This window comes from Anser anser, assembly GCF_964211835.1.
Source record: "Anser anser genome assembly, chromosome: 1".
In the NCBI taxonomy this organism is placed as follows: Eukaryota; Metazoa; Chordata; class Aves; order Anseriformes; family Anatidae; genus Anser; species Anser anser.
This window is the reverse complement of record NC_139720.1, coordinates 66,061,198-66,080,328: the sequence shown is the minus strand read 5'-3', so window position 1 is coordinate 66,080,328 and position 19,131 is coordinate 66,061,198. Positions and strand designations below refer to the sequence as shown.

At 46.6% G+C, this 19,131-nt stretch overlaps 2 protein-coding genes across 2 annotated transcripts in view; one reads left to right on the top strand and one right to left on the bottom strand.

Annotated features, from left to right (window-relative positions):
* Nucleotides 1–19,131, top strand: part of CACNA2D4 (calcium voltage-gated channel auxiliary subunit alpha2delta 4) — a 135,683-nt gene that overhangs the window by 29,096 nt on the left and 87,456 nt on the right. Inside the window, exons 5-13 of the mRNA XM_083821291.1 lie at nucleotides 21–183; nucleotides 2,362–2,493; nucleotides 2,991–3,051; nucleotides 3,656–3,806; nucleotides 5,337–5,411; nucleotides 6,564–6,653; nucleotides 15,833–15,946; nucleotides 17,000–17,078; nucleotides 18,973–19,106. Of these exons, the coding sequence (XP_083677417.1) occupies nucleotides 21–183; nucleotides 2,362–2,493; nucleotides 2,991–3,051; nucleotides 3,656–3,806; nucleotides 5,337–5,411; nucleotides 6,564–6,653; nucleotides 15,833–15,946; nucleotides 17,000–17,078; nucleotides 18,973–19,106 (999 nt within the window). The remainder of the gene's footprint in view (nucleotides 1–20; nucleotides 184–2,361; nucleotides 2,494–2,990; nucleotides 3,052–3,655; nucleotides 3,807–5,336; nucleotides 5,412–6,563; nucleotides 6,654–15,832; nucleotides 15,947–16,999; nucleotides 17,079–18,972; nucleotides 19,107–19,131) is intronic.
* LOC310892960 (uncharacterized protein) overlaps nucleotides 1–19,131 on the bottom strand; it is a 284,028-nt gene that overhangs the window by 184,830 nt on the left and 80,067 nt on the right. The gene's annotated exons all lie outside the window — the stretch shown is intronic.

The window sequence follows — 19,131 nt, the reverse complement described above, 5'->3', positions numbered from 1 at the left end:
CCCATTGTTTTCATCAACAGTTTGATTACTACAACTCCCTTCTGATTAATGAGAAGGATGAAAATGACAATTACGTGGAGCTTGGAGATGAATTCATTCTGGAGCCAAATGAGCATTTCAATAACCTGCTGGTGAACACAACATATAGTGATATCCAGCTCCCCACCAATGTCTACAACAAAGGTAATAGACCACTGGCCTTTACTTTCACACTGCTAATATGTTGCTGTGGAAACTACCAGGGAGTAATAACACCAAAATGAAGGATGGGAAGGAAAAAAGACAATTGAGTGAAGGGGAAAAAAAAAAAAAGAAAAAAAAAGAAAAGAAAAAAAAACACGTAGATCTGGAAAGGTATTGTTTCAAGGCATGATCATGTCTGTGTTGCAGTCTATCACTGTGACAGGGCTTAGGTATAACTTGCTCTTGGGAGACCTCTAATGATGGACAGTCCTCTGTTTTAGGCAGGCAACATAGTCTGTTAGGGTCCATCCACTCAAACAAAGGAGCTGTGAAATGAACTGTGATGTGAATTTATTGGAAATTACTATTCTGTAGGAAGGGTCAGATCTATCAAGGTCTTTAGGTGTTAATGATAAAACTGATTTCAGCTGAGAAATAAACATTTGTGTTCTGAGGCCCTAACACCTCATGGGAACACTCTAAGCTCCAAGTGATTGTATTCACAAGGGGATGCAACTCACAACTGCTGCTGGGACACGACTGTTCTGGGATATCTTCTTATCTCAACAAGTCTTTGGCACTCTGGCAGCTGCGGGAGCCTGGGAGGCACTCACTTGTACACAGTCTGTCCTCTCCCCCTTGTACATTCACACTGCTCCAGCCACATACCAGAAACTGACCCCTCTTTCGGCTGGTGGGCGCACTGCATAAGCTGCAGGTTGAGGCGTCAGTTGCAACTGCTCTAAGTTTACTGCTCTTTACTGCCAAAAAAAAAAAAATATTATTTGTTTCATAGATGGAGCTCATTTATAAGCCTCAGGACCAGACGGGGCAGGCACTGTTGACTGATCTCACAACTGGTACATTATTTAGAGGGACAATAGAGGGAGCATTATTTCTTGCCAGATTTTAGATTAATTTTATCTGGTCTGAGAGCCACAGACACTAAAACCCTGTGCGCAACAGAGCTGGCTGTGGCTGAACGAGGTAGGCTGCTGCCTGCAGTGACACACAGAAAGGTGGCCAAATGGCTGCTGTCAGAGGCAGCAGGGACGCAGTGCCCTGCTATCTGATTTCTTGTCTGTATGGCTAGACACAAACCGTCCAGCTGCTCTTGCTATGGCTGGAGGACAAACAGGAGACGGAGGAAGCAGCAGAGGCTGCATATGTGCCGGGGCTCCTCCTGGGAGCAGGTCTGGTAGTGCATGGCCATGGGAGCAGCAAGCTTTGCTCTCAGCAGCTCTTTTGGCTCCATTCCTGTGTGGGCTACTTTGGCCTCGTCGCTGGGGAGCCACAGCTCAGTTTTGCCCTTCCTTTGACCAAAACTGCATTTACTGAAGTGACTAAGCAGGAAGTGGTGGGTCAAAACCCCATCCCGTTTGACATTAATACAGTTAATCCTGTGATGACCACTTTCCTATAATTCCCTTCTCTATTGTTGCTGCTGTTTTTGGCCCCCTGAGGCAATGAGTCAAAACAGACGCTGCATGTACACTGCCTCCTACAAGCTCATGCAAGTCTGCAGCTGTATATTGGTTTGGAAGAGACCAGGGGCAAGGGAGGACAGCTCAAGCTTAGTGAAGGAGAGGGCAGACAGAGAAGAAACATGAGGAAAAAGAGGAGAAACAGAAACAGCATGTGAAGCCTACGGCTCCTCTGTCTTTGGTAATTGCATCATGGGGACTAGCACACGTTTAAGCACCATACAAAGGCTGTTCCACTTAGTGGTGCGTCAGGCAGCTGCCTTCCAGCAGCTCAGACCTCCCTGCATAGTGCACCGGCTGTACTTAGTGCTTGCTGGTCATCCTGAGTCTCTCGGAGCCTTCTTCCACCTGGATGTAAGAGTATCGGGCATAATGATGTGTGGCCAAACTGGGACCACCTGTAGCCACCAGGCATGATCTGCCCTCCAAGGTCTACTTGAACCATGCATTCAGTTCCCTCCACAGCTTCTTCTGGAAAGCTGCTGCTGAGGGGACAGGAGTCACTGTGAAGGGAGGCACTATGATGAAGGGATGCACCTTTGTGCAGGACAGGAGGAAACACCTCCACAGAAGGCTGTACTCCTACCTGAGCTTTCTTTGTTCCCGTTCCCCCCACCATCGTGGAGGGGTTTGGGGGGTGTCTTCCCCTCTTTTGCATGCTTTTTTACCCATTTTCTCTCCTTTTCCCCCAAAGACCCTGACATCCTGAACGGCGTTTATATGTCAGAAGCCTTGAATCCTATTTTCGTGGACAACTTTGAAAGGGATCCCACGCTGACCTGGCAGTACTTCGGCAGCTCCACGGGCTTCTTCAGGCTCTACCCGGGTAAGAGAGCAGCCATCAGCCTCACTCCTTCAGCGCAAAGCAGGACAGGGGCTGAGCCGTGCCAAAGCCTAACTTGGGAAGCTTGGGGATCTTCCACAGCTGCTGTGTGTCCTGGTGGCCCCTCTGTCAAATGGCTGAGGTCCCTAGCTCTGTGACCTGCCACATGCTGTGGAAGGGAACGTGGGGACGACTGAGCAGGGAACGTGGGGCACATCCCTCTCTCTGCATTGGCCTCCTTATGCTCTCAGATGTCCTTAGGGAGAGAAAAAATTGGGGGAGCTACAAAATGTTTATAGTAAGTTCAACTGCTCCCCAAAGTCTACCAGATTATACTGAGACACCAGCCAGCACTGAGGTATATTCTTTAACAGAAACTGAATAAAGCTTGCTGAGAACTGTCAACAGCCATGCAGCTCTGTTTGTGCTTTGAATACATCAGCAGGGAGCCAATGCCTGTTTGTGCCTGTGCTGATTGCTCCCTTTGCTGCTCCCCTCAGGAATAAAGTGGCTACCAGACGAGAACGGGGTCATCTCCTTCGACTGCAGGAATCGCGGCTGGTAAGCATACCGGAGGGACGTGGCCAAAGCACCCATCTCTCTTCCCCTCTCCCTCTTTTCCAAGGTGACACTGAGTGAGCTGCTAGCCAGCAGTCACTGCACCAGGCTGCTCCTGTGACAGGAGAGGGGTACATAAGCAAAGGCAATACCCAGTTAGCGAACCCGCCCTGCCACCGGCCAGTGCCAGCTTTCCATAAGGCATCTGATGTGCCACATGGAAAACACCACCTGTGCATCCTCCCCCTGTCCTATCCATCCGAATTCTGCAGCCAGAGGGATGAGGTTGTTCAAACAGAAATTCAGGGCTTTTGTTCAGTCTGTTCTGCACGGCTAAATGATGCGTTAACAATCGTCACTCTTGGCTGATCCTTGAAGCATGTCTGCAGCTGTCCCAGCTCTTGTCCATGTGGGAAGAGAGAGGCTGGGGCCAGCAGGAGAGGCAGGTGGGTGGGAAGGACCCCGTCGAGTGCCCAGCTGGACCCTGTGGGACAGCTGTGCTCACAGCATGTGTTATGCTGGGGCTTGCATCATGTTACAGCAGTACACCCAGAGATCCTCCTCTTCATACACTCACTGTGCTTCCCCACATTCCTCTTTTATAAAGGTACATCCAAGCAGCCACCTCTCCCAAGGACATCGTCATCATTGTGGACGTCAGTGGGAGCATGAAGGGCCTGCGGATGACCATTGCCAAACACACCATCATCACCATTTTAGATACTCTGGGGGAAAACGATTTTGTGAACATCATTGCAGTAAGTATGTCCTATTCCTAGTGCAGAGCTGTCTTCCTTGTGCCTCGTATCGATCCCTCAGTCCACTTAGCAAGCTGCAGGCATTACGGTGGCATGACAATGCATAATACCCATGTTGAATGGGGGATTAAAACCAATTACCCCTTGGAAGTCAGCTTTGTGTGGTCAGCAAGGTGACTGTCAAGTCATCTCACCCCCCTGTGGAAGGTGTCAGCTGCATCTTTTGGCTTGCTTAGGCATGTGACTGCAGCAGATAACGAAGTGCTATAGAGAGACACCTGAGCCAATAAATTCACCTAGCAGAGAATACCAGAACACTGCGCTTGGGTCCAGTAGGAGTGCAATCCTCAGGATAATATTTCCAGGTTAGAAAATCACTGCCATATGACTTTTTGTGCCCCAGCATCCTATAAGGCTGCAATCCAGTTCAGTCAGTCTGCAAAGGTCTTGGGTCAGGGTCTTGGTGTTACTCTCTCCCTTTTCACAACCCTGCCAGGATGAGGATGGGTTGGTTGCCCATACAGAGCTAGTACCACTGACCACAGAAAGCAAAACTTTCCTGTGTGTATGCTGGCCTCCTTAAAACGAATTCTTGCACCACCTCATTCTCAGGCCCTTCCATATAAGTTTGCAAGGGCACAATCACCAAGATACAAAGCTTATTTTTTCTTCGTAACTTCCCATTGTGTGAGATGTTCAGAAATTCTAGCGGTGACAGCTCTGGCTTCATATGTCTGGATGGATGGAGGAGTGAACTGGGTTGGCAGAGAAAGGAAGGGAAGTCATTAAGGAGTTGTAGATATGGTCTGTTTAAAAAAAAAAAAAATCACAGAAAGATCAGGCAAGCAATATACACTCTGTTGTTACACCAAGAGCCTTCTGGCTTAGACATGTTATAGCCTGACCTAAGCTCCTATTGATCAGCTGAGCCTCGGTAACCATCAGTACCCTCTTAGCCCATGGCAAAACATGTTCATCTGAACCTTAGAGAAAAAGGTTTACAATGACATCTCTTACCTCAGGTACGTATCAGGCTGGAAGCATACACACCACTGATTATCACAGTTCAGTGGATGTGGGGTAACTTTATATGTTATTATTCAGCTGTGTGCCAGAGGCATCAGATATCAGGCTACAAAACCATTTACAAGGTTCAGCTGATGACCAGGGATTCAAAGTCTCCAGAAGTCAAAAAAAAAAAAAAAGTGCAAACAGTATAAGAAGCAAGGCTAGGGGCACAAACTTGTAGAGTGTGGAGATTTCTGGAGTGTCTGAATGGAAAAAAATAATTTTGTATGTGTGGATATGCCCAAATGGAAGTCAGTAAATGCTATAATTAACACAATACTTAAACAAATATGGGATTTATCAGAAATATGATTTGCCATGATCACTACAAACAATTCTAAAGGGAAACTTTTATAAAAATCAATAACGCTTGATACTGTTCTTAACGTCCAGCTAGGACATGAACCCACTTTGTGAATTTTCTCCTATTACAACACCTTTCTTTTCACTTTGTATTTGCAGTACAATGATTACGTTCATTTTATTGAACCCTGTTTTAAGGGTATCCTGGTGCAAGCAGACAGAGATAACAGAGAGGTGAGTAACAGGCTCCTGCTGATGTATATCCAGTCTGCTCCCTTAATGTGATAAATATGTGGGTTTAAGATGTTGCAACATGAAACTCTAGGGACAAGAAACAGCTGTCTCCTAGAGGTATATGGGTCTGCGTTTCAGAAACAAGCACCACCAGTTCAGTCGTGTGCTGGCTCCTTGGTTCATCTTTGGTTATACAAAGCTGTCATGACATAAGGGTTAGCTGGTGGCTATGTGCTGCATCATCACTGCTCGAGCACGAGTGGACTGGGCTCAGCGCGCAGAGGGCAAGGGCTCTCCACCTTTGAAACCCTGCATCCTCAGCCTTCTCCCAATGAATGTCTTCTCAGCCCAGCCTGAGCCTTCTCCAGGGTGTGTTTCCAGCAAACAGCCTCTGATTAGGGGGCTTTGCTGCTCTGGCCCAGCAGGGCTCAGCAGCTGCAGCCCAGAGGTGGTCAGCCTGCATCTGACTGCTCCACCACCCGCTGGGCCAAACAGTATTTTTAGCTCTTCCTACTCTTCGCTTTTTTCTTCATTGTCATCTTTGTATTAATACCACAGAGGTAACACATCCCTCTGCATCTTCAAAACCCAGCTTTTTCTCCAATATTTCCCAGCCTAGCTCTGGGTCATGAAGCATGACTTCAGAGGGTGACATCTCCTGCAGTGTTTCCCAGAGGATCCACAAACCTTTTGGACACGGTCCGTCTTGCGGAGTGTGCTCTGTCGGTGTTTTATTTGCAACCAGATCAAAGCCACTTATAATTTGAGTGCTTGTTTTCCTCTTTCCCCATCCTGTTGCTCTCACGTGCGCAAGAATATGCTTTGTTGTTTTTTGTTTGTTTGTTTTCCTGAAGAGGTGGAAAAGGAAAAGTCTGTTTTCTAATAGTTTTGTCCCTTGCGTGATATTTCATGGACTACTAATGGTTCACTGCCCACAGGCTGAGAAATGCAGTCCTGTGGCTGCGTGCAACATGATGGCACTGCCAAGAGAGCAGCCACTTGACCTTTCCCCATCTCCATCCATCGCAGTGCAGCAGATCAGTGCAGGATGGGCAGCCCATGTGTCAGGCTCTCCAGGTCACTCTTTTTTCCCCCCTCCAAGGACAATCCCTGCCTGCAGCTCACTGCTGCCTTTCTGTCTTCTCGCTACAGCACTTCAAGCAGCTGGTGGATGAATTGCAGGCAAAAGGAGTGGGGACGGTGAACAAGGCCTTGACGGAGTCATTCAAAATCCTGAGGGAGGTAAGAGGCTCGGTGCCAACACCCACATTGGGCACATGTGTCCCTGCCCACCCCTGCTTTCCCCCTTCTGGCTTAGCACAGCCACAGGAGGGACATCAGTGGTATTCATGGGTCTCAAACCTGTGGCAAGCAGTGTGCAAGAGTGACCAGGCGTCAAGGAGGTATTGGCTTGTGCACGATGCCCTGGAGCTGCTGAATCTGCCCAGGATGGCAGCGCTTCTGGGTGTGGGGACCCCATCAATGGGTGCCACTGTGGTGGTCCCATCTGGCCCCAAGCAATCAGCCTCTCCTCACCATTATTGCTGTATTGTGCCAGTTTGCCGTGGGCCAGGAGGATTTTGGCTGTGATAAGATTTGAAAATAATTAATTGCTGTATGCAAAGAATTTCGACTTCTGCCTGGAGGTAGATAGGTGGCTTAACTCTGTTTCTGAAAGAATGTTAACAAAAAAGGTCTGAGAGTCGCTGGATGCCCCCATCTCCTCAATCACCCATCTGTAGTGGTGTAGGCGTGAAGATGTCCATGCCTTGGATGCTGGCAAAAATATGTGTGCAGTACGATGTTAGTGGCCATAATGATTGGGATGACGTTAGAGTTGCTGTAATAGAGGACTTGGCATCCTGGGAAAATTTCTCCACTTTCACTCATTTTACAGACTATAAGTTTAATTGACTATAGTGATGGCGTTCCAAATCTATACAAGGGCAAGCATGATCAGAGTTGAACCCAGCAGTGGTGGTGGCTGAGCTGACTTGTCAGTGGTAACAGAAGCATAATGGATTTAATGGCAACTTGAGAAGAGTAATGTAGCATTGTCACTGCAGTCATAGGGTGGCAGCTTGCATAGCAGTAATGGTTTGACATCTTTGGGGGAAGATAATTGCTTAGATGACCACAGAATTTCTGCTAGATTAATCTAAATGTATCCTTGCATTTTATGGCACGATCAATTTTATCTTCAAAACTAAAGATGCAGAGCCAATGTGGGCCTGAGTAGTATAAGTCAGAATATTAAAACAGTTGTTCCACCAGAGGAAAACTGGTTTCTTAATGTCTAACATGCCACTGGTTATGTAGAGTGACAAAAGATTAAAGAAGTTTAATGCAGTTCAACTGCTGGCTCTCTCAACCAGCACAGCTGTGAAGATCTCAGTGGAGAAGGATGGAGCATAGCCCCAAAGGAAGCCCGCTTGCCTCAGCTGAAATAGCAACTGGTACAGGCACTGGTCGGGTCCCAGTAATGAGGAGAATTCATGCCTCCTTCCTGGCCTGTATGGCTCACCCACTAGTGCAGGCAATCCTCAAGCCTGCAGGAGGCAGAACCATTACAAAACCCGTCACAGTCTGAGCCAGGCGTGCCCCTGGGAAGTAGAAGGTACACACAAGGAAAGCTAAGACTGAGAAAAAACAGTCCTCTGCTGACATAGGTGGCACAAAAATACTTCAGAGAGTCGTGTCCATGCAGCTCAGTGGATCAACACAATTCCATGGTGGTAACAGAGAAGAAACTCGCTGGCAGGTAGAGAAGGATCTCCTCTCTATTCAGCACCAAAAATGCAGTCAACAATTTAGGTAGCCATCATTTACCTTGATCCTTGTTGATTCTTCCTCAGCTAATGAGGCCAAAATTTCTCCTAGACTGTACAGCACCCAAAGGTGATTAAAAACAAAACAAAACACAAAACACCACCATCTGATGTCTATTACTCAGAAAGTGAGGTGCTGCCTCTTGTTATGACTTGAATTAAAGTGACTAAAGAATTTGACACTGTCATGCAGGCAGGACTGCAGAAGCTCCTCAGCAAGCAGAAGGGTGCTGTTGCCCATTTTGTGGCAGCATGAATGTCCATGAAATAGGGTTTCAGATGAATTTGTTGTCAAAGAAAGGTGTGAAACAGGGCTATGCATCTCCGCTGCCCAGTTTTCCTTTCTCAGTAACACTGGTTGCAGCCTTCTCACAGTGTGACAGAAGGGAGCTCATTCACTAGCATGGACCACGGCTGCCTCCTCTTAAGCAAACATGGGGTTAAATCCACAGCCACAGAAGCCATCAGCTGGGAGCCTTGTCTTCAACCAGCTGTGGAAGAGCTGCACATGTGGCAGAAGGTCTGCAGGACCTCCTGCAGCCACTTTCAGCTTCATCCCAGGATTTCTGTCTCCCTTAATAACATTCAGAAGAGGCAGAGATCATGTCTCAGTGCACATACAGCAGCCCTAGAGGCAGTGTGCACCGAGGATGCTGGGGTAGAAGCACCCCTGCTGTCCTGCAGCATCCTTCACAAACTGTGAGTGTCCTAGTAAGGGCTCATCACAGAGGGCTGGGGGACCCCAGGCTATGCAAGTACCTCAGCTGGCCTTCTTGAGGCAGACGGGCACCCTTTGCAAGTGCATGCATGCTTTAAGGACTCTCTGAAATCTTCGCCTAGAGCCTGTTAGATCCCTATCAGTAAAAGGGGAGAAAAAGGGGTTGCATCAGTGTGTCCTGCAACAACCCCATGATCCTGCTGCAGCCATGCAGGTAAGGCCCACAGCAGTGGGGCTGGAGGGCAGTGGGGAGAAGGAATCAGCCACCCCCTTCCCATCAGACAAAATTCACATTCTCAGCCTGTAATCGTAGCTGTTCTTCACAGACTGTCCTGTTGCTGTTCATGGGAGCGTACGCAAGTGAATGAAAATTGCTACATCACACTGATGAAACAGGCTTTGCTGATTACAACAGACAACCAATAATAATATCTGTAATGAAAGTGACTGCAAAATTTCCCTGGTAATTTTCCTTAGTCCAATTGCTCGTAGAATTAATAGCCCAGCAGAGACCTATTCAGCGAGGTATGAGCGGCAGAAAGGGGCTGACGAAGAGCGCAACCTCTCACTGTCTTTGTTTTCCTCTATTATGCTCCGGGATAGGCAGGGTGTATTTTCATCTCTGACGCAATCTGCATGACAGCTCCAGGAGCACAGCTAGCCAGCTTCCCCTGCCTCTCTCTGCCATGCTCCGTAAGCCACTTGCACTCTTTTTCAATTTAGTCACACACCGAGTAGTTTTGATGAAATATGCATCACAGGGAAATGATGGCGCTGAGCATACGTTCACAAAGCACTTCCAAATTCTCGAGTGCCAAGTGCAGTCTTTCAAGATTTCTAGTTTATCAAGTTTTAGTCTATCTCGCTACTGCCCTCTCTTCTTTGTTCCTATATGCTGGGCATGTCTTGTCCTCTCACTCTTTTCTGGCAGGATTTATACCCCTTTGTTCTGGCCACTGCTCTGCTCCACCTTCCCTCAAACGCTATGCTCCCAACAGTACTGAGTGCTGCAGCTGAGAGCTATCAAGTGCTAAGCGGAGCAGAATAATTACTTTCCTTGTCTTACACTCCACAGTCCTCTTAATACAACATAAGACAACAGTTACCTCTCCTCAGACACTGTCACATTGTTAATTCATGTCCAGCTGATCTGCCTCTGTGGTATTCCTCTCCAGCCAGTGCTCAGCCTCCTCTTCCTTATTTCAGCCTCTGATTATTCTTTCCAATGTAAACAAATTGTAAATATATTTTTACATTTTTATAGACATGCCATATATACAAGTGTGTACATACATACCTATACAAACACACACCCCTAATTCTAGATGGGAGAGTCATTCATATATTCATTATATATGAACTTCTTAGGGTAAGGCAGTACAAAATCTGCAACTCTCATGGGTCCTCCTTTCTCATGGCCAACTCGGTAAGCAGATGATTTGAAAGCTGATGTTTTTCTGACCCTGTGGAAGAAAAGAAACCCCAGGTTTTGCTCTCTGAAGCCACCATAGAATGGTTTCTGCTCTCAACACCAGCTTGTTTTAATGGTACTTTGACTTGCTGTTGAACTCAGACGTGACATAAATTGTGAGGTTAATAATGACTAGGTCAACCCAAAATAGCTATAGGTGGAAAAAAAAGGTGAAACTGTTAACAAACTGGCTTTTGGTGAGATGTAAAGATTTGCATAACATGAGCAGAACTGATGTCATAGAAAAAATAAAACTGTCCGATGTAAGAAGTCAAAGGAGTTTTTAGTCTCTTATGTTCAACCTGTGTGGGACATTCCCTCTGTGTATGCATGAGAGGACAGTCTTAGTCATTCTTCTAGCACCGCATAGATGCTCAAGGAGAGTTTACCCATCTAGTTTATTCCCTTCTTGTAAAATGTACTTTCTGTTGATTTCTTGTTTTCCTTTGGGATCTCATAGAGTCCCAATCAAGTCCCAGCCTACAAGACAGGTAGTCCAGCAACACCTCCTGCCATTCTTTTCCCTTCTTGCTGAGCACAGATTATCTGAATGCTCCCAACTAACTTTCTTTAACCCTACTAGTTTGTGATCCTTCATGTAATCCTTTCTTTTCTTTGTTTCTTATCATTTCAGGCTGTACCCAGCCAATACAATATTGTTCTTTTGATGACGAAGCATGGAGGTTGTAAAGCATCTCTGCCTGGCAGTTTCCCTGTGCTTTTTTATCATTCGTCAACGTGCCCTTTTTACCCACATTATTGCTTTTTATCTGAACATTTATGAGTCTTTTCTTGATTCCACTGACATCTTTCTGGATGTGGATTCTGCAGCATATCTATCAGGATATGGAAAGTGCAGAATTTCCTATATACCAGCTTATGCCATTTTGCCTAAAGTCATCTCTCATTTCTTCTTCAATGGTTTTCCATTTCTTTCTCTACTGCTAATTTTCTCATAGGGGGGATATTTGTCTCTAAGTTTGAACTTCTCAAAATTCTGGAGGCAAGTCTGTGTGAATGAGGCAAAAGGAAATGGAGGGGGGCCACTTGGTCCTCTGGACAGGTGTGTGCATCATCACTCAGTGTGTGAGTATCATAGAATCATAGAACAGCTTGGGTTGGAAGGGACCTTAAAGATCATCTAGTTCCAAGCCCCCTGCTGTGGGCAGGGATGCCACCCACTAGATCAGGTTGCCCAAGGGCCTTATCCAACCTGGCCTTGAACACCTCCAGAGATGGAGCATCATCCACAGCTTCTCTGGGCAACGTGTTTCAGAGCCTCTCCACCCTCTGAGTGAAGAATTTCCTCCTAACCTCTAATTTAAATCTCCACTCTTTTAGTTTGAAACCATTCCCCCTTGTCCTGTCATTATTTGCCCGAGCAAAAAGTTGCTCTCCGTCTTTTTTATAAGCACCCTTTAAGGATTGAAAAGCTGGATTGAGGTCTCCCCAGAGCCTAGTCTTCTCCAGGCTGAACAACCCCAGCTCTCTCAGCCTCTCTTCACAGGAGAGATGCATCAGCCCTCTGATCATCTTCGTGGCCTCCTCTGGACCCGCTCCAACAGCCCCACATCCTTCTTGTGCTGGGGACCCCAAACCTGTATGCAGTACTCCAAGTGGGGCCTCACAAGGGCAGAGCAGAGGGACACAATCATCTCCCTCCCCTGCTGGCCACCCCTCTGTTGATGCAGCCCAGGACACAGTTGGCTTTCTGGGCTGCAAGCACACACTGCTGGCTCACGTTGAGCTTTTTGTTCACCAGAAGCCCAAGTCCTTCTCCGCTGGGCTGCTCCCAATGAGCTCTTCTCCCAGTCTGTACTCCTGTCTGGGATTGCCCTGGTCCAGTTACAGCACCTTGCACTTGGCTTTGTTGAACCTCATTAGGTTTACATGGGCCCACTTCTCAAGCAGGTCTCTTTGGATGGCTTCCTTTCCTTCTGGTGTATTGACCGCACCACTCAGCGTGGTGTCACCTGCAGACTTGCTGAGGCTGCTCTCAATCCCACTGTCAATGTTGTTGATAAAGATATTAAACGGTACCAGTCCCGAGACAGACCCGAGGTACACCACTCAACACCAGCCTCCACCTGGACATTGAGCCATTGACCACCACTCTCTGGGTGCGTCCTTCAAGCTGATTCCTTATCCTCCGAATGGTCCACCCTTCAAATCCACCTCTCTCCGATTTGGAGATCAGGATGTCATGTGGGACTGTGTCAAAAGCCTTACAGAAATCCAGGTAGAAGACATCAGCTGGTCTTCCCTCGCTGACTGATGCAGTCACTCCATCATGGAAGGCCACCAGATTGGTCAGGCAAGATTTGCCCTTGGTGAAGCCATGCTGACTGTCTCAGATCACCCCTTTGTCTTGCACGTGCCTTGACATTGCTTCCAGGAGGATCTTTTCCATGATCTTCCCAGGCACAGAGGTGAGGCTCACTGGTCTGTAGTTTCGCAGGTCCTCCTTTCTATCCTTTTTAAAAACGGGAGTGATATTTCCCTTTTTCCAGTCATCAAAGACTTCACCTGACAGCCAGGACTTTTCAAATATGATGGAAAGAGGCTTGGCAACTCCATCAGCCCGTTCCCTTAGGACTCTGACAGGTACAGGATGCGTATATGCCAGAGCTATGCTGACGTTTGTATCTCTCCACCGTTGCTTTTGCCAGGCTAAAACTGCAATGTAAATGACAATGAGCAAACCAGGGAGTACAAGAGACTATGACCCTGAATGAATTAGATCATGTCTGTTACTCCTGGCAACACGACTGAAGCTATACAGGGGAATACACAGCTCCCTGCCTCCTTTCCAACCGCAGCTCTAGCCCACACCTCTTCAGACATCTGGTCTGTGGGCATCTTGTTCCTCATCGTGCTCTTCTTTTATGCTCCTGAGACTTCAATCAGAGCAGAGAATTATTCTCAGAGCTTCATGTGAGTGCTGCCAGATCATTTGCTACAGCTGCAGCCAGCCACAAAAGGACCTAAAAATCAGGGATTACCTCTTGTTCATTTGTTTTCTCAATCTGTCTTTTTAATCTCTATTTCTATGACACTGATGATCTCATTTTCCCTGTTGAAAATATCATCTACTCCTGTAATTAGGAGATTGCTGGTTCTGATACAGCATCTAATTTCCAGTATCTCAGTATTATGAGGTCTAAAGCAAGCTACATGAAGAGATGTCTTATGTAGTTTGATAAAATGGTGGGTGACCTTAATTAAGCGTTAACTTAATAATCACCTAAACAAAGCATGTTGTAGATTGCAACAGCCTGTTGTTCCTGTTATGAAAACAGCTGGTTTTGTAATTTCAAGGTTTGCGTATCTGTGATTTGAACCTCATTCTGACAGCACCTCCTGCACCACCATAACTCTACGCCTCTGTGATGGAAGCTCATGCTAGCTAGGCTGTCCTCCCTGCTAATCTGGACACAGCTGATATGTGCCTTGGAATAGCTCACCTGAGACTCCTTGTCATCTTCCTATCTGGTGGTCTGTAGCACAATCCCACGTGGCTGTCAACAGTTTTTCCCCTTTCCTTTGCACCTAAAGACATCCTATGCTCGTTCCTGTTCCGCACCCCCAGCCTCTGCCTTGAATCTCCTTGCTGAGCTGGGGACACTTCTGCTCTGACCCCTCCTGGGGTACCAGCTACCCTGTAGCTGGCACTTTTTGTTTGTTTGTTTGTTTTGTTTTGTTTTCAGTGGTACAAGGTATAGAAGCTTTCTGTACCACTGGAAATATCAGACTTTGGGGGCTATGTACAGAAAGACATGGAAATGACCACATTGCATCACTCTTTTCTCTCACAATCATCTGTCCTAACTCTGGTCAGTGATACAAATAATGGGATTATTATACAACAGGGAAGGATGGGATCATACATGTGAACTAATACTGGGTGTACAGAAACTGTTGAATCCATAATCATTGGAGTAGAGTAACAAGTACTTCACTGACAGTAAGTGTAATGTTGAAGAAGGCAGGACTGCTGACATAAATGGCAGTGGATGGAGACATTGTGGTGACATTAACACTGAACCTCCTATTTTATAAAGAGGAATAAACATAGAGGTAATGATAGGAGTGGTGAAATGACTGGGGAAATTTGGACTTGCAGTAGGCTTCCAGGTATCAATGGTTATGATGTTAATCTGCAGATGAACCACAGTGCTATCCATGTTGGCAATCACACTTGCCTTCTGTCCTAACAGCATTACAAAACCGGATGAGATTTGTGAATTGAAACCTGAAACACCTAATAAGTCCCAGCTCACACCCTGCATGCTGTTCTGTCCAGTGCTTGCTTTCATTTTATGCAATTGGTCTTGCCACTTGAAAGCCTTTTGCTAATTTATAAGATACGTCTATGCTCTCCCCATAAAATTGCGGCAGTTTGATGTAAACCTAGTCACCCTTCAATTAGTCTCCCATATGCTCTCCATCTCGTTCCCTTGCTCACGGAAACAGTGAGGCTCTGCGCAAGGGAAAGGAGCGCAGGCTGACACAGAGCTAGGAGCCACAACAAAGTCCTCACTTTTGTTCCTTGATGCCCTCTGCTACCTCCTCTGGTGGCTGCTAATTCAACACCTGTGCTGGTGCTGCATGAGGCTCTCAGATCTCCACAGCCAGTGTACCCGAGGGCACGAGAGGCACAGGCTCTGTGTTTGGGAGCTGTAGATAAGCAGCAGCCAAAGGCTGTTTTTCCCAGCTAACCAGGCTGGTTCTGGCTTGCGCTTAGGAGCGCACCCAATCAACTTCCCCTTGCATCTTTGGAAACAGAGCACTGGTGTTTGCACCAGAGTCCCAGCATACCTCTACCTTAAATGCCACTTATGCACAGATAACGTCCTCTCTTATTACAGCGTGTGGTCTTTCTGTCTGATACATTCATAACTTACTTCGGTGCTGATGGCAGCAGCCTTCCTTTTTCATGTTTTCCTGCTTTTCCCTGCTCTTTTTGACAGATTGATGGATTTACCTTGAAATAGAGTCTGATTCCCCCCTCCTCTTGCATTTTCTGCCATAAAAAATGACAGTTATTGCTGTCAAATCAGAATGGCAGTGTTTATGGTCAGTCTACAGCCATTTTGCATAAATGAATGTGACTGCGCAAGCTGTGAGGCAGCAGGGAATCGAACCCTTCCTCCACAGCTCTTTTTTTCTTATTTTATTTTTGTAAAGCCTCCTGTGTCCACATGTGCTAGGAAGGGCTGTAGAAATAATATTAAAAAATAATATATGCAGCATCGAAACACTGTCCTTTTTCAAGCAGAGCTCTTTCTGAGCACAGTGTGAGATTTTCAAGAGGAAATCAGGATCTGGCCCATCATGAATAAATGTGTTGCAGTGACACAGAAAGGGCCTGTGCTGAGATAACTAATGCTCTTCCACTCTGCAGTTCAGAGACGCCGGTCAAGGAGGCTTGTGTAACCAAGCCATCATGCTGATCACGGACGGAGCCGTGGAGGATTATGAAGCTGTGTTTGAAAAGTACAACTGGCCAGATCGGAAGGTTTGTCTGGGAAGTGACAAATAGAAAGGGCGAGGAAAGATGCTACCCTGCTATGCTGGGAGTAGAAGAGGGTGGGCCAGGATACTGGGCGGAGCTGAGCATCCAGCACCCGCATGCATCCTGCTGTAAACACAATAAAAAGCAGCCAGGCGGGAGCCTGCTGCAGTGATTTTAGTGGTGCTGGGATCACAAATGGGTATCTGTAGGGCAGGGCAGGTTGTTTTTCATACGCATCATTTGCCACAGGTGTGGGCAAGCAAAGCGTTCTCCTGATAAGATTATACAGACTGAACTGAGTATTTTAAAACAAAACCAAAACACTTCTGCAAAGAATTTTAATCCCATCCAGGACTGTGTGTAATTGGTCCTGTCTGGGAAAGGTTTGGCTATTACCAGTCCTTATGGTGGGTAGGGGAATGCCACAGAATCTCTCCAGGTAACTTCCAGCCCTATTTGCTTTGAGGTCTGCGATTACAGGCTTGTATTAACAGAGCAGACTGTGAAAGTGGGATAGACCGGGCTCATCCTAAACCTTCCTGATTTATTTGTTTAATTCATCCTAGCTAACAGCAATGCACAAAGGGAGAGAAGCAACCTGCTGAAAGACCAGAGTGCAGGCCCGTTAGAGCTGTTTATTTCAGGATTCACTCCTTTGTTGTTGGTCAAACATGAGAAATGGTGAAGCTTGCTTTAAATGATTCACGTGGCCAGCTGTTCCCCTGGGTGAAGGATTCGTGTGAGCTATAAACCTCTCTGCATGTGGTTGCTGAGTGCCTGGCAGAGCTGCTATCATAAAATCAAACAGAATTTGCAGTTCTGGCTTATTATGCAGATGATCCCGGGTGCTACTTGGCTTTCCGAGCTTATTGTAATTGGAAATGAAGTTCCAGCCCAGAAAATGCAAAACAAATGGAGCAAGAAGCTTCCATCTCTGCGTGAAGGCAGAGCTCTTGCCCTGCACCACCAGCGCATGGCAGGGAGTCAAACCTCAGCCGCTAGGATTTGGTAGCACGTGATAGCCTGCTGAGGCTACCTTTGCATTTTTGTTCCCAGGTCCGGGTTTTTACTTACCTCATTGGACGGGAAGTCACTTTTGCCCCCAACGTGAAATGGATTGCCTGCAACAACAAAGGTGCAGTATTGGCATCAGCCCCAATCACTCGCGTCACGTGTGGACCGCAGCCACAGGGCCCTGGGCCCCTCCAAGGCTTCCCCACCATAACTGGGGCCCATTTCTGCATAGCTTCCCTCAGCTGGAAGATGTCTTAGGGAAAAAGCAGGCCCTGCTAGTCTGTGTGGAGTGTGCCTGTGTCCAACTAACACAAGTCCTTAGTGCTGAGCCACCACATTTTCCTGTCTTGGTGCCAAGGGACACTGTGCCTGAGATCCATGCTGGCTGTAGTCCACCTAAGACCCTGTGCTTATTGTGTCCCAGTTGCTGGCTTTTGACAAGCTGTCTAAACCTCTGTCAGCAAGCCTGATGTCTTTTGGCCGAGATGTAAAACAAACATCTTTTTTAAGGGTTTTACAGCATTTTTCACAATGTCTGTGGGTTAACCCCTGTACCCCTGCCAAATTCTTTTTGTGCCAGTGGTTTCACTGAGGTACCAGGACAGCTTGTTATTCCTGCCCCAAAACCAATATCCTCTGTAGCTGGCATGAATGGGAAAGTCCATTCAGAGTAGGTGAATCATCCCTACGCATTTGGGGCCAGTTTAAAAGTCCAGCTAGCCCTACCGGAGTCCACAAGTGTGAAAGAAGAGGGGGATAAAAGAGTCTTCCCTGTTTGGGCATGACTTGGCCTTGGTGCTTCTGTAGATGGCCAGTGACCTGCAATGCTTCCTTTGTCAGTATCCTTCTTCAACAGGGAAAGGCAAGGCAAGGCAAGGCAAGGGAGACAGAAGTTGGGGGCTGATTAGCTAGGGATATCGGCTCTCTGTCTCAGCAGTGTCTCCAGCATACTGTGAAAGGCATTGGTGCATTTGCTACTGAAAATATTTGACAGACAAGAATTGCTGGCCTGTGTGTACATGAGCTGGGGATGTCCAAGGTTCATCTGTTAGTGCTATGAATCACATGTAACGTTTTTATTTTTTATTAGATGAAACAAAAACTTGGATTTCAGATAGCATATGCAGCTATAACATTTGTGACAGGGATTTCATGGTGCCGTTGTTTCACCATAAAATGTGAGAATGGATTCTCCTTGAGAACAAAAAATATGCTCTTAGCACTTGAATTCTCACTTAGCAAACTTGATCTCCAAGGAAGGCTCACTGATTTTGGCTCCTCTATTTCAACACATTTTATAGCTCTTGTAGTCCTCATTTTCAAGCACACAAAATGTTTCCACATCACAAGGCTTATCAAATCATGAGTCTTTTCACATGGCAGTGATTTCCTAGTGATAACATCATTTTTCCACATATCTGGCATACTCGGTGCTACAAGTGCAACCAATCAGATCCATCTGGTGAGAAGCAGGACAAGAGTCCTTGGGACATTGCATTGTTTTAACATTTCTTACCAGTTAAGCAGCTATTGTTGACAGTCTTTTGATAACTCGAAGACATTCTTCCGTTGTACTCCTTGTTGTACGTTAGACTGTTAACTCAAGAAGAGAAGTTGGACAGGGTGAGCAGGCAGCCTGGTAGAATACTTTGCATATGTTTGGATTTTGGGACCACAGGCAGCCTGGTTAGTGGATATTTTTGCCTAAGACCTAAACCAGCCTTTTACATCTGTGTGTCATGGTTGTGATTATATCGAGACGCCGGTCTTGAGCATTGATCCAGTGTGCTGAGAAGAACAGAGACAGTGTTTTGAATCTCTAGATTTCCACAGAAAGTTGTATCCATAGAAAAGTGTGGATACAAAGCATATCAAGGCACTTTTTGTAGAGCAGATTAAACCGTCTGGGCAGATACAGGCTTTGGCACCTGATTTTCTGACTTTGTGTGGACACTTATTTATAAATATGGGAGATATATCAGAAGAGTGACTCACAGCTCTGTTTCTCCGTGAAGGCTACTACACTCAGATCTCCACGCTGGCAGACGTCCAGGAGAACGTGATGGAGTACCTGCACGTGCTCAGCCGTCCCATGGTCATCAACCACGACCATGACATTATTTGGACTGAGGCCTACATGGACAGTGCGGTAAGAACTGACAGCACAAGTCTTT